The following is a 14,559-nucleotide window of genomic DNA, read 5'->3' on the forward strand; positions in this document are numbered from 1 at the left end:
CAGAATAACACAGTAAAAAAAAAAGTCCCTGAAACTCAAGCTGCTTTTATATATACATCCCATAAAAATGGAGCATACTCCACACAGGCTAATTTTAGGAATGGGGCTAAGGAGATTAAGGCATGGACTTTTCATTACCTCTGACTCAGTTTTACAATGTTCAGTTTTATACTGAGGCTCAGGTCTTTGGAGGGATCCATTTTTGTGATACTATTAGTACAATAAAAGAAGGATTATAACATTCCTTCCTCAGATATATATCCATGAAAAGGCATGATCTAAAGATCTGAGGAGATGTCTGGAAAGCAAGGACTTCCGGATTCTGACCTAGATTTTCAAACTAAGACCCCTTCACAGTTCTGACTTGATCTTTTCATTATCATAAAATTGGGCTGAGCAACAGCTACACATTTTTGCTGCTCAGTTCACTGTTTCCAGGATATTTAAAAGTCTGTGCAGTGATACTACTTCTAGAGTGTGGCAGGCTTTTATCAGTTTCCCATGACGTTCCAAAGCCAATGGTTTGGAGGCAGAAGAGGGAGGGAGTGAAGGGCATGACCCTAGGGCCAGCCTTACTGAGTTCAAATCCCAGTTCCCTCACTTTAGGGGCTGTGTGATCTTAAGGAAGTTATGTAAACCTTTTGTGGTTCAGTCTCCTGGTTTATGAAATAGAGAACCATCATACCTACACTTTATGGGGTTGTCATAAAAGTTAAATAAGTTATATATAAAACATTCAGAATAGTGCCTGGTACTTAATAAGTATCATATAAGAGTCTGCTATTGTTACTACTATTTAAATTAAGACTTAATTCAAAACTTGCAAGTGCCTCCACTCGCCTTCCAGCTATACTTCCCACTATATCCCCTGACTCCTAGCTTTGAGCACCCTGTCCCTCTCCGCTTCCACTCTTGTTTGTGTACTTCCTGAAGCCTGATGTTTCTCTCCAAATGCCCTATCTGACCCTATATCTCCCCATCCAAAGTCCCCAAAAGCCACATCTGCTGGTCCACAGCAGTCCAGGTCCAGTGGTCCAAATATTCCCTCCTCTGGACTGTGATTTTTTTTTTTAAATCTCTATCACAGGCTTTCATTTTAACTAATGTAACACCTGGCTACATTCATGTCTCTCTGCTTGTTAAACTGAATGTAGTGGTTAAGAGCATGAGCCAGAAGGCCTGGGTCTCGATCTTGCTCAGCCGCTTACGCTGTGACTTTGGGTGAGGCACTTAATTTCTCAATGTCTCAGTTTTCACATCTACAACTTAAGACTCATAAGAGTTTCTACACCTTGTAGGAGTGTTGTATGAATTTTAGAAGTCAATATGGGGAAAACCCTTAGACCAGTGCCTGGTGCATCTGAAAATGCAAATGAATTTTAAATCTTATTGCTGCACTCTTCTTCCCTCCTCGTCGCTTTCTAGTAGGTGTCCAGCATGGTGTCTTGTCTGTTGAAAATACCTGTCCAAATGCTCACCCTTCTGAATTGAGCTTGTACTGACAAAATCGGAGCCGTTCCTTATGAAGTGTTACCTGACTCAATCATTTCGAATAATGAATTATGTATTTGTGTATGCGAATTAGGCAGCAGAGGAGTCACACAGCACAGCACCCCAGAAAATATGGTCAGAGACCTCATGTACTTACCACACCTTCCATCTTCTTCCACAGTCCTTCCAGTTGAGTCATGGGTTGACACCACCAATCAGTGCATTTTCTGTATCGATTGCCTTGAAACCAATACTGTCTCAGCCACTCGAACTCAACCTGTGGACCATAAGGAGAAGGCAGCTGTCATAATGCCCTTTTGTGAGGGACAAAGACAATAATAATGCCCTTTGTGAGGGACAAAGACAATAATGTTGTCACTCGATTCTCCTCCAGTAACTTCACTGCTACAAGGGGAGAGGGGGTGAGAAAAGCTCAGCCTAACCAGTTTCCAATATAACCTGGAGTCTCTGGAGCACTTCTACAAAGCCAAGAAAAGAATAATCCTCTTAGCAAGACAACACAGCTTGGGCTGGGGATGGGTCCTCCAACACATTTATTAGTCAGACATGAGGAAACTATATTCATCAACAGATACTGAAGAAAAATTAATTAATAAAAATAAATTTTACAGAACAGATAAACAAAACACAAATACTGAGATGCTAAAGTATATAGCAGCCTGCACTATGTATGATAGAGAAGATATAATCGAAATAGGTTTTTATTAAACATCCTTATTAAAGGCTAGTATTTAGAGCAAAACACAGAAACACATATTAAGAGATAATCAATTTCAAGTTTCTTAGATTTAAAATCAATAAAGAATTTACCATAGGCTAGGAGGAACTGGTGAGAATCCCAGTCCTTAGAACAAAACAATACAGTTAATTGTGGGGACACATAATAAGAAGCTACAGCCATTCAAATTGTTACTTTTCAACTCAGGGCACGTGACAATAGGTAGAAAAAACAGCAAAGACATTAATAATTGCTTTTCCTTCCTATGAACCTACCATGGTCATTATTATGGTTATCATTTAGCATTCCTCCTATTCTAGCAAAATTCCACTGTTCATCTGGTAACTGACCCCCTTCCCCAGCCCTAGTCCACGAGGTCTGAGGAGAGATTGCCAGTCCTAGTATCAGGGGTAGAGTGTGCAATCCAAATGTCAGCCAATCAGCCCACCACATTTCCCTAGTCACAGAATTGGGTATGCGGGCAATCACTGTTCGTTCAATCACAGTAAGTCTGGGGACCGAGAAGATTCAGGAAGAGTATTCAACAACCATTCTGCCACCGAATGGGGAAAATGGAGACAACACAGTAAGAAGCAACTGCAAGATAAAAAGATAAAAACCAGGTGCTGCTGACACCACCTGGCTCTTGATCAAGCTGTTCCTAAAGTCTTTCCTATTTAAGCCAATTCAGGCTGAGTTTTCTGTCCCGTGCAACTGAAATAATTCCAGTGTATGTAAGTGATAGGCTGAGGTAAAAGCTCTGGAAGGGTAAGAAACTGTTTTTTGTTCACTTTCCAAATCCTTAAAACTCATCTTCAACTTGAAAAAATCCAATTTTACTGTTAAAGTACAACACTATTCATCCTGCAAGGTCTTTTTACCTCTATCCTCTAAAGAAATGTAGAGCTTTCACAGCTTAATGTTGGGTCACCTGACTTTGCTGAGGTAATCGGGTTCCCTACACAGACAAACTATTATGATCTTTACCTATTACCACAAAGAATTTTTGTGTTTATCCATATTGAACTTTCATGAGGCAAACAAAAGCAACTTGTGAAGACTTAACAATGGTGAAAATGGCTCAAATAACTAGCCTGAGAACACCCAGTCATATGAAAGGGTTTTAGTTTACATTAACTAAATGTTTGTTTGATATGTAGAACTGATTTCAGTCAAAGCTGTTTAAACAAAAAAAAAAAAAAAAAGAGGAATGTAGACAATATTAAGACAATAGCTGCTGAACCTTATCTGTGGTATTAAGAGACAGTTCTTAACAGAAGTAAATGTGACTACTTTGAAGGGAGAGCGAATATAAGTGTAGTTCAACTTCTCTGAAGATACAGGCTGAACTTTATTTATTACAAGAGAAGATGTTTTTAAGAGATTTTTCGTGAAACTGGTTCATGTGATAGGCACAGCCGATCAGCATGGCATCATGCCCTATGTCAGGGAGAGCTGAAAAGGTTTTACAAGGTCTTCCTATCTTGGGCCTGGTTATTTCCATTGCTGAAGATAAAACATGTAAGCACCAGCCACAATGGTGTCCCAGGAAAGAAAATTGAGTACCCTATGTAAATAGTTCATTCAACCTATCAAGGTATACATGAGTCTAGATTTCAGTAAATGAGAACTCAGAAGGTAGGAGAGGGGCATACCTGGAAACTCTGCTATCAGACAGGAAAGCAAAGAAAGAGCTTGTCCGTTTTAATAAATCCTGACTTCATCCTCCTCCTCAGATGCCCAGCCACCATTTGAACCAGACAGTGCCATGAGGAAGAATAAGGGCCCCACTACTAAATAGCTATGTCACCTATAAATAAGGATAATTACCTAATAACCACATAGGTTTGTGGTGTTCATTAGCAGGTGAATAATGAACAGCCTACTATAGGCCAGGCACTTGCTAGATACTAAGGAAGCAAACTCAGCAAGACATGAGGCCTAGAATTTGTTGTCCTCCCTAGGATCTCACAATCTGATAAAATTTTCATGGCAGGAAAAGTTTTAACGTCCCTGTCAATTCATGCCCACCCCCTTCCACCAAGGCCCGTCAGTAAAGTTCAACACTGAGGATTCAATCCCAGCAGAGGTTTATTTTATGAGCTGAAGTACTGCCCAGGAGATAATGATCTTTCTGGGCATCGAATCCACTGGCATGCATTTTATTCAACTCCATAACCTGACTTTTTCATTTCAGTGTTGTGGGCAAGAAACATTACAGGATTTTAAGCAAATGTCACCCTCACCACTTCCCGCACTGCCAAGAGAAGCCGTTGGCTGCTTTCTTAAACTTAATTAAGGAAGCAAAAAAATAGTTTCAGCCCTTTGATTCAGAGTTTAAGTTACAAAAACAAACAAACAAAAACAACCAAAAACAAAAAACTAAATAAGCAAAAAAAGTTTTTATTTTTCCTCCCTAAACTGTGGGAAATAGAAAGGAAAAGTTGCAGGATGGATGCTGCACAAAAGCTGAGGGGTCGGGATTCAGAATAGAATGGAAGCCTAATTTTCTTCAGGGATTTAAAAATGAAAAGAAAAGAAAATCAAAGACCAACCATGGTAACTGACCAATAAAGTCCTAAATGTGACAGGAGTAGGGTCTCCATCCCTTCTCCAGGGTACTATTCCCCCAGGAAGCTCATAACTATCGGAGCAGAAATAAGAGACAAGCCATCAGGAAGGGAATGGCTGACTTCAGGCCAAGAACGCTCCACGGGTGATGCGGATCTCCCAAGATGCGAGCATCAGGGAGACAACGCACAGGAACTCTCTTGAGGTGCCCTTGGAGTTTGTGATGCTTCTAAACCAGACTCCCAGATTTTGGACATGCCTTTAAAGGAAATTCACTGCTATTTAATCTTTTAAGCAACTGCAATACAAAGATAAGCAGTGCCCCCAGGTGTTTATTTACCCAGGGCCTACAGACAACCTAGAGGCCTTGCAGGTTCTTGAAGCGACATCTGAATCATCAGAGAAATATGAAAACATGTCCACAGCAGTGTCAGTTTCATAAATGTGACTCAGAAAGCCATCTCTTATAACCCTCGTAACTAACTTTTGCCTGGAACAGTCTAAAAGATCAGTCAAGGAAAATTGTTCTCCTAAAAATGTCTGGAAATCTGAAGGGGAAGAAACCCACCTACCTTAGGCATTCAGTAGCAAAGTTCCAAATCATATTTATGAGCTACTACATCACCATATATTGTAAATCATCTCCAGCCTCTCACAGGTAAACAACTGACAGCTACTCTTCTTCTGCCAAGTTAGTTTGGGCTCTTGGTTTGGTCCCAGCTCAGCTCACACATTCCCTCATGAGAAGTGTGCACATGCCAACGGGGGTTAATGTCTCACTGTAGTAACTGGAATAAGTTATTTCACTGAGCAAGATGTTAGACCAGGGAGAGATGCTGATGTCCAATGTACTGAGAGCCACACTCCGAAGGCCCTTTTAGAGTAGCTCTAAAAGATGCAGGTCTAGCCAGACCAAAGCTAGTCTTAAAAAGGGAAACAGAATATTTAAAAACATGCAAGAAGATTCTGCTTCCAACTGGACAAAAATCTTTGCTAAGCATCTTAAGTTAGGAAAAAATGTCTGCTGAAGGTACTCAGTTCTATTCCCCAAAATTCCCAAAGTTCTTTTAGTTAGAAACCATCTAAGGAAAACAAGCCACATCTATACCCACATAGCCTGAAAGCTTGCAGTACATAAAACCAAAGGCTTCGTCCCATAATTGGTGCAGCAAAGGCACATGGCTTTTAAGAAAGAGGAGAAAGCAAACAATAAGGAACCCAAGGGAACTATTATGGACAAGTGTGCTATTGCTTAACAATGGGACACGGTAGAAAGTGAGCATGCCAGCACTCCAACCCAGGCCACCGTGTATGGCGAAAGAATAGTATCTGACAATATGCCTTGACATATGGAATTCATTCTCTCAGGGGATGGCCTTGAGGAATCAAAGACTGGGGTAATGGACACGATGAGCACACACGCTATTTAGATTCCAGATCTCTCTCTATCCCTTCAACCCCTAGACCGGTCTAAAGGGGCTAAAGTTTCTGACACATCTCTATCCCACTTGGCTAACGTATACAATGTCAAAAGCAGCCAGCCACTTCCCGAAGCTAATGGGTTCAGATGACAATATTCTACTGTTAGATAAACATGGGAATTTTACAGATTTCCCCCACTCGTGAATGATAACAAAACATGTCAGTCATAGAAGAAGACCAGAAGGACAGGGGAGGCAAAAATAGCCCACAAGGGTATTTAAGAGAGCACCCATTCTGCTAGCCCAAATCCTAACATTACAAGGTCTATTGAGAAGACTACATTTCCAGATTAGAATTTCTTTACTACAAATATGGAAAAAGACATCACTTTGCTCCCAAGCCTAATTCAATGAGGTCACTAGGCCCATATACACTTATCTTTCTTGAAGTTCTAGCTATCAGCAATGTCTCTAGTAAGGACAAGGAGGAGAGAAAATGGGATACTTATCAGGCACAAGGAAGGGAAGAAAGTCAGTCCTGAGTGCAGCTTATGAGCATCAGAAGTGATTATTATTTCCTCAAAAGGAAGAATTTCTTTGCCTTTGGTTCTGCAGATTATGGCAATGTTTCATCAAGTGTGGCATAGTTTGTAAGATCCTAAATATCTCTTTGGTTTTTTTTTTTTTTTTTAAGATTTTATTTACTTTTTCATGAGAGACACAGAGAGGCAGAGACATAGGCAGAGGGAGAAGTAGGCTCCATGCAGGGAGCCCGACATGGGACCTGATCCCGGGACTCCAGGATCACGCCCCGGGCTGAAGGCAGGCACTAAACCACTGAGCCACTCAGGGATCCCCATCTAATTATCTCTTTGAAGACATTATATGACATGTGTGGAAGCGCCGTTTCTCTTCTGCTCCAAACCCCTCAATGGCTCCCCATTCCCCTCTGAGTCAACTGGAAAGTGGTTGTCCTTACAGGGACCTCCAAGGACTGATCCGATCTGCTGCTCTCAGGTCCCCAATACCACCTCTGTGACCCATGTCCTGTCACTCACAGCCCCACTTATGCCATTCAAACTAGATTGTTCCTCACCTACTCTGGAAACATCAAGTATTCTCCCACAGATTTTGCATTGGCTTCTCCTTCTGCCCAAATTCGTACTCCCCAGATATCCAGATAGCTCACTCCTCATCTCCTTCAAGCCCCTGCTCATGGCACATCTTGTCAGTGGGAACGTTTTCCAATTCTCTCTAGCTAACACACAACCTGATGAACAGAGGCATTAAATTTATTATTTGTCATCTTCCTGTACTAGAACAACTGTTTTACTTACCAGTAAATCCTAAAGCACACAGAAGAGTACCAGGCACACAGCCAGTCATTACTTGTTGAAAGGACAAGAGAACATGTTTATATTCTAAATTCTCCATCAATCCTTCCAGTTCTAGCAAAGAGAAAGTCGCAGATTGTTGACAGTCTTCAATGGTTCTGTCTCACCTGAATAACTTTTTTCTTTTAATATTTTTTTGTTTTGAGATATAATTTACAATAAAATTCATCCATTTTAAGTATAAAATTCAATGACTGTTAGAAAATGTATGGAGTTGTATGTGAATTTCCCTTTTTCTCCCATGGATAATGGAAACCTCAGGCTCAGAGCCTCCTCCCAGCAAGAGCATCTGCAGGAAGGTGGTAACACTGCTGTTTTCACTGGCGAGATTTTTCTGGTTCCTTATTCTTTTGGCTAGTGATAATGGCTTTTACTTGAATTGGTAATACAAAGCTTCCTTTTCAAAGAAATTTATTTACATAAAAAATGAGCTGAGTTATGGGGTACCTGGATGGCTCAGTTGGCTAAGCATCTGACTCTTGGTTTGGCTCAGGTCATGACCTCAGGGTCTTAGGATCCAGCCCTGTGTTGGTCTCTGGGCTCAGTAGACAATACACTTGGGATTCTCTCTCCCCACCCACTCTCTCTCTCTCTCTCTCAAATAATAAATACATCTTTAAAAAAAAAATGAGCTCAGTTTTTAAATGTATTAAATAGACAACATGTACAATCCAAAGATAAAGCTAAAGTGGAAAGGGTGTTACTGAGAATAGCAAAGCTTGTGAAACATTGGCTGGTGGGATCCAGACCTGCTGTTCTGACACACTGCAGAACTTCACCTTACTTTGCAAATAAAAAGCAAGGCACTGTTGCTTGCTCTTATGGTCCACCTATGACTCCCACTTGTCTTTGCAGGAAGACTACTCTTCATGAGTCCTGTGTTTCTGCAGGTCTTGTGAACAAGGCACTAACTTCCCTCTATCTCAGCCTCCTACTGCAAGAATGTTTGATATGGTGAACAACCCTGGAAGATAAAGTTTGCCCTCCAGAACAAAGGGCAAGGATGCTAACAGACTTGAAGGATAAAGACCGTATCTTGTTTGGAGGAAAGATCAGGATCACCTACTACCTATTATAAAAGATTCAGTTTCCCTTTGCTAAGGTTCCTCTACTATAACACAATCCCTCCATGTACCCAGATTATAGGCCCACTTTGCATTGCCCTGTGGAAAGAGAGGCTTGCAGAACTGGGACAAAAATGCTGATACTCCAACTACTGCTGTTCTTCTAAGTAATTAAACTGCTCTTTGTCCCTCACTGAGGAATTTCAGGGCTCATACTCATATAAAATTATGGCAGATCAACTTGTTAGCTTGCACATAGCTTCCCAGTTCTTGAAAGTCTCACCTCATTGTGGATTTCTTCTCCTTGTTTCAGAACTACAGGCTCAAAGGATTTCAAAGAAACATCACCATTGTCTGCCTCATCACGGACATTCTGCAGAGCCAGCTGGCAGCGCTGTAAAATATAATCCAAGGTTCCGGTCGAGCACTGCAAAAACAGAACCAGCAACCGAGATTATAAGCAAAATCCAAGTTCATCATACATTACTTCCCAAGGATGTTCACATTTGCCCCTTTTCCATACATTCATCTGTTGCCCCCACAGCTCAGTGCATATTCAAACTTAAGAATTACTAGAGTGGCCTACTCACTGGGCTCTGTGTTGCCAGCTTGGCCTCACCTGGGCCACTCTTCTTGCTGATTTTCTTATGTGGGCCTTATATCCCTAAACAGTAGGCTCCCTGAAGCTAAAGCCATGTACATATATGCAGACATAAATGTACATATATACATACATACAGACATACACACATACACACACACACACATTTTATTATATATATTTTTCTACATATACTACAGCATCTAGAACCAAGTCCTAAATGTAAAAGAAATTTAGTAAGGTAGTTTTTGGATGAATAAATAATTAGCCAGGAAGTCAAAGACACTGACTTTATTATAAGTGTCCTGAACCTAACAATGGGAAAGAAAGGTAACCAGATTGATTGGTTCAACAGCCTACAAAACAGAACAGTAATGGCAGGGAAAAAAATTTGAAGTTATAAACACCAAGCGAAGAACTCATTTTCCTTTCCTGCAAAAACCATACACCAAGTAGTTGCAGTCTTTGGCAGGATACGTTCTTCAAATAATGAAGGCTATGTAGTTCATGCCCTCAAGGCATGTTCAAAGGCCTAACTTAGTACCTTTGTATTGGCAAGGGCACAGATAACTAGTTCATCCCTCTCTTTGTCTGTGGGAGCAAAACAGAGGTCAAATGGACAACTCCTCCTTTGAATGCTATATGTCAGAAAAGAAAAGGATGCAGATGGAAGTGTGCATCCGTTGGTTTTAATGGCAACATGATTTCCTAGAATGATAAAAAGCAGGCTATAAATATATCCTTTAGGCCCAATGAGGAAAATGTATCCCCAAAGTATTTTTATTTTAATATTTATAACTTAAGCAGATCCCTTAGAAATAACCTTGAAGGCTAATGCCCTGGTACAAAAATTATTTGTATGGTTACTGCCATTTTACACAGTGTCATGGATAAGCCTGAGAAAAATAAAGTTATGGTGCCAAAAACAGAAGCCTGACTAATATGTATTTTAATATAAAGATCTAAGAGTGCTGGGAGCCCAACAGCTCCAAGCTGCTACAAAGAAAAAAACAAAAAGTGTAGCTGAATCACCACTCACTTTTGTCCCAGAACCACTCCTACAACCGCTCTTAAAATGACGTTGTATCTATAAACATGCTCTACTCACACCTCTACTTTCCCAGGTATGGAGTGACCCAAGTAAGAGGTTACTAATCGCAATGCCATTTATTACAAAAGACTGGAAACAACCTAAATTCCCCATTAATAGCAGGCTCATTAAATAAACTACAGTGAAGCCGCACTTGCAGCCAAAAGTAAGGGGATGGGGATGCTTTTCTTTCTGGGCGTACAGAGTTTTATCTCTTGTACAGAACCTATAACGAAGCCTGTTTTTTTGGCAGGGCGGGTAACAACTTTATTGAGACATAATTCACATGTCAGAGAAGTCACACACTGGAAACATGAAATTATTTGTTTTTAGTATATTCACAGAGTTATGCAACAATCGCCACAATTAATTTTAGAACATTTTTGTCACCTCCCCAAAACAAACTGTACCCCTTAGCAGTCACCTGTCTCTTTCTGCCAAGCTTCCCAGCTCCAGACAACTACGAATCTACTCTCTGTGACCACTGGTCTGGCTATGCTTGACCTTTCATATAAATAAAATCATACAACAGGTGATCTTTTATGGCTGGCTTCTTTCACTGAGCATGGTAGTTCAAGGTTCATCCATGTTGTATCCTGGATCATTTGGCTTGTTCCCACCTTTTGCCTAATATGAGTCAGGCTGCTAAGAATATTCATGTACAAGTTTTCATTTCTCTCAGGTATGGCACTGCTGAGTTATGAAGTAACACTATGTAGAATTCTTAGGAAGGATCAGACTATTTTCCAAAGTGGCTGAACCAATTTATATTCCCTCCAGCAGTGCATGAGGGTTCCAATTTCTGCACATCTTCACGAATACTTGTTACTGTGATTTTGACTGTAGCTACTCTAGTGGATGTGAAGTGGTAACTCACTGTGATTTTGATTTGCATTTCCCTGATGACTAATGATGTTCAAACATATTTTTGTGTGCTTATTGGCCACTTGTACACCTTCTTTGCAGACATGTCTATTCAGATCTTTTATCATTTAAAAAACTGGATTATTTATCTTTTTAATTATTAGTTTGTAAGAGTTATTGATATACTCTAAACACACAAGTACCTTGTGACATAAGTGAAGGGAAAATACTTTCTCACATTCTCTAACTTCTCTTTCCACTTTCTTGATGGAACATTTTGAAACCTAATAGTTTTTCTTTTTTAAGATCCATTTTTTAAAAAGATTTATTTACCTATTAGAGACAGAGAAAGAGAGAACGGGGAGAGGGGCAGAGAGAGTCTTAAGCAGACTCATTGCTGAGCATGAAGCCCAAGCGGGGCTTGATTTCACAACCCTGAAATCACAACCTAAGCTAAAACCAAGAGTTCAACACTTAACTGACTGTCCCACTCAGGTGCCCCTATTTATTTATTTTAGAGAGAGAAAGAGAGAGAGAGAGCATTGGGGGGTGGGGAGATAGAAGAGAGAATCTCCAGCAGATTCCACGCTGAGCACATGGCCCAACACAAGGCTCAGTCTTACAACCCTGAGATCATGACCTGAGCTGAAACCAAGAGTTGGACACCCAACCAACTGCACCATCCAGGAGCCCCTAAAGCATAACAGTTTTTCACTTTTGTAAAGTCCAAATTATCTATTTTTTCTTTGGTTGTTTGTGCTTTTGGTGTCATATCTTAAAAAAAATCACTGCCTACTCCAAGGTATGAATTACTTACTACTAAGTAGTTATTACCAAGCCTTACTAAAACAAAAGTGCAGAATAGTATGTAGACTACTACTTGTACAAAAAATGTTTTTAATTGAACAAATACTTGCTTGTATATGTACTAAGTATCACAGAAAGGATAACAAGAAGCTGATAACACTGGTTGCTAGTAGGAAAGAGGAGCTGGTTTGCTTTAGAAGAAATAGATATTAAACTTGGGTACTTTTTGCATTTTGAACCATTTGAGTGGCTACCTATTCAAAATATAATTATACATAAAATTTAAGTTAATAAAAGATATTGAGGAGAACAGATTTCTTCTGTTCCAACAAGAAAGAAAAAAATCCAATAAAGGTCAAGAGCCATCAGATATAATCTAGTCACATGTAATAAAAAAAACTAAATAGATTTCTTCTCTGATTTAACTAATATGAAATTCAGAACATCACTTCCTTAAGACAATCTGTTTCTGGGGATCCCTGGGTGGCGCAGCGGTTTGGCGCCTGCCTTTGGCCCGGGGCGCGATCCTGGAGACCCGGGATCGAATCCCACATCGGGCTCCCGGTGCGTGGGGCCTGCTTCTTCCTCCGCCTGTGTCTCTGCCTCTCTCTCTCTCTCTCTGTGACTATCATAAATAAATAAAAATTTAAAAAAAAAAAAAAAGACAATCTGTTTCTAATGTATTTTGAAGAGACAGAAAATAACAAATCATTTTGCGTGGCACAGATAAGACATGCCATGTTAATTCTGGATGAAGGAGAAAACATTCATAAAATAAAAGTGAGGACTTTTAGTAAAAATAAGTGAGGACTACAACACTGCCCTCAAATCATAGACTTTTCCTATCTCCTCTCTGGATGGAAATAATAATGTAACCTTCATGTTAGAAAAAAAAATTTTCCCTCTTTTATTACAACAATGATTTAACATGAAATAAAAATTTATAGAAAAAACCATAATCCTGTCACCTTACTTTTATTGTTTTTATTGTACATGATTCTTTGTCTACACAGCTGTAATCAGAATGTACACATCAGTGTATATTCTGTTTTTCTCTATGTGTTAAGTATTCAAAATAAGTATTTTCAGTGGTTGCTCACTGGGGCGATATTAATTTACTAGTCGTATACTCTAGAGGCACTAAAGTTCTGTTTAACTTTTCACTACTCTTTTTGTTTTTTTTTACTTTTCACTACTCTTAATCACTCTAAGCAAACATCTTTACACATGTGTGAGTGTGTGTGTACTCCTTTTTAATTATTTCCTAGGTTTGGTTTCCAAACAGTGTTATGAGATCAAAGATATTTTTACAGTACTTTATACATATCCCCATATAGCTTTCCAAAAAGTATATCAATTAGAAAAACTTCTAGAAGTATATGAAGGTATCTGTTGCACTGTAACTTTACTGACACTGAACATTATCATTTTTTACTTTTCACAGAAATAAAAAGTTACATTAAAATGGTGATGTTTCAAAAATTTTTTTTTTACTTTTAGGTGATTATTAAAGCCTGTATACATAAGATCACATAAAACAGAGTTAGTCCATTTTTTCTTAAAAGACCAGATAGTAAGTCTTACAGGCTTGCTGGCCTAAGGTCTTGTTCCAACTATTCAGCTTTGCCATTGTTAACTCCAAAGCAGCCATAAACTATATGGAATCAAATGCGTGTGGCTGTGTTTCAATTAAAATTTTATTTATAAAAACAGTTGGCTAGTCCATGGGGCATAGTGTGCTGACCCTGATCTATAATACAGAAAGCAAGATGGTCACATCATTCATAGTAGAGGTGTCTAATTAGTAGCCTGAACTTCAGTACAAAGTCTGTAAAAGACACAGATTTGAGATAACGTTTTTCTCTCAACAGCATCACTACATATACCTGCTTCTTTATATAAAAGTTAATTAGTGCCCATGTTGTTGCCTAAAACTTAGAAGACACAAATACAGCTGTGACTTAAGCCAAAAATGCTGAACCTCAGCATATTTTGAAAGCACTGCTACTCTAATAAAATTGGTCCACCTGGAAAAAAGGGAACCAGACCACAGGGATACTGTTCAAACTGGCCTCTGGAGGGCCCCTTTTGGTGGCTTCTGTATAAGCATGTCTACTGCAGGAGGTGGAGGAGGAGAATTTTTGTCCCTTGTTGGCATTTATCTGCTGGACCGCTCCATAAGGGAGCTCTAACTCAGCCTGTTTAAAATTGAATGAACTACTGTCTTCCCCTAATGTCTTAAACGGTCATTTCTACTAATGGCAATGACATCCCCAAATCACCCAGGCTTGAGAATCAGCCAAGAGCCCAGCACAGGGAAAGCATCCAATGAAGAGTTCATTCAATCATTTGTTTGTCCATTCATGCATTCATTCATTCTTATACTCCTTCCTTCTCAACTGTCTAACAGAACTTACTTCCAGGTCTCTTTTATCATTATCTGTGTGTTTGTTTGGTACCTGGCTCCCCAGTTAAAATGGAAGGTTCAACAAAGGTAGTGTCCACAGATGTCACATT

General features: G+C 39.6%; 1 protein-coding gene across 2 annotated transcripts in view; it reads right to left on the reverse strand.

Moving 5' to 3' along the window:
- FTO (FTO alpha-ketoglutarate dependent dioxygenase) overlaps nt 1-14,559 on the reverse strand; it is a 380,608-nt gene that overhangs the window by 197,830 nt on the left and 168,219 nt on the right. For both annotated transcript variants that reach the window (XM_041765302.1, XM_041765303.1), the window contains exons 6-7: nt 8,964-9,107; nt 1,649-1,768 (exon numbers count right to left, since the gene is read on the reverse strand). In XM_041765302.1, the coding sequence (XP_041621236.1) occupies nt 1,649-1,768; nt 8,964-9,107 (264 nt within the window). The remainder of the gene's footprint in view (nt 1-1,648; nt 1,769-8,963; nt 9,108-14,559) is intronic.

Source organism: Vulpes lagopus, chromosome 8 (genome assembly GCF_018345385.1).
Source record: "Vulpes lagopus strain Blue_001 chromosome 8, ASM1834538v1, whole genome shotgun sequence".
In the NCBI taxonomy this organism is placed as follows: domain Eukaryota; kingdom Metazoa; phylum Chordata; class Mammalia; order Carnivora; family Canidae; genus Vulpes; species Vulpes lagopus.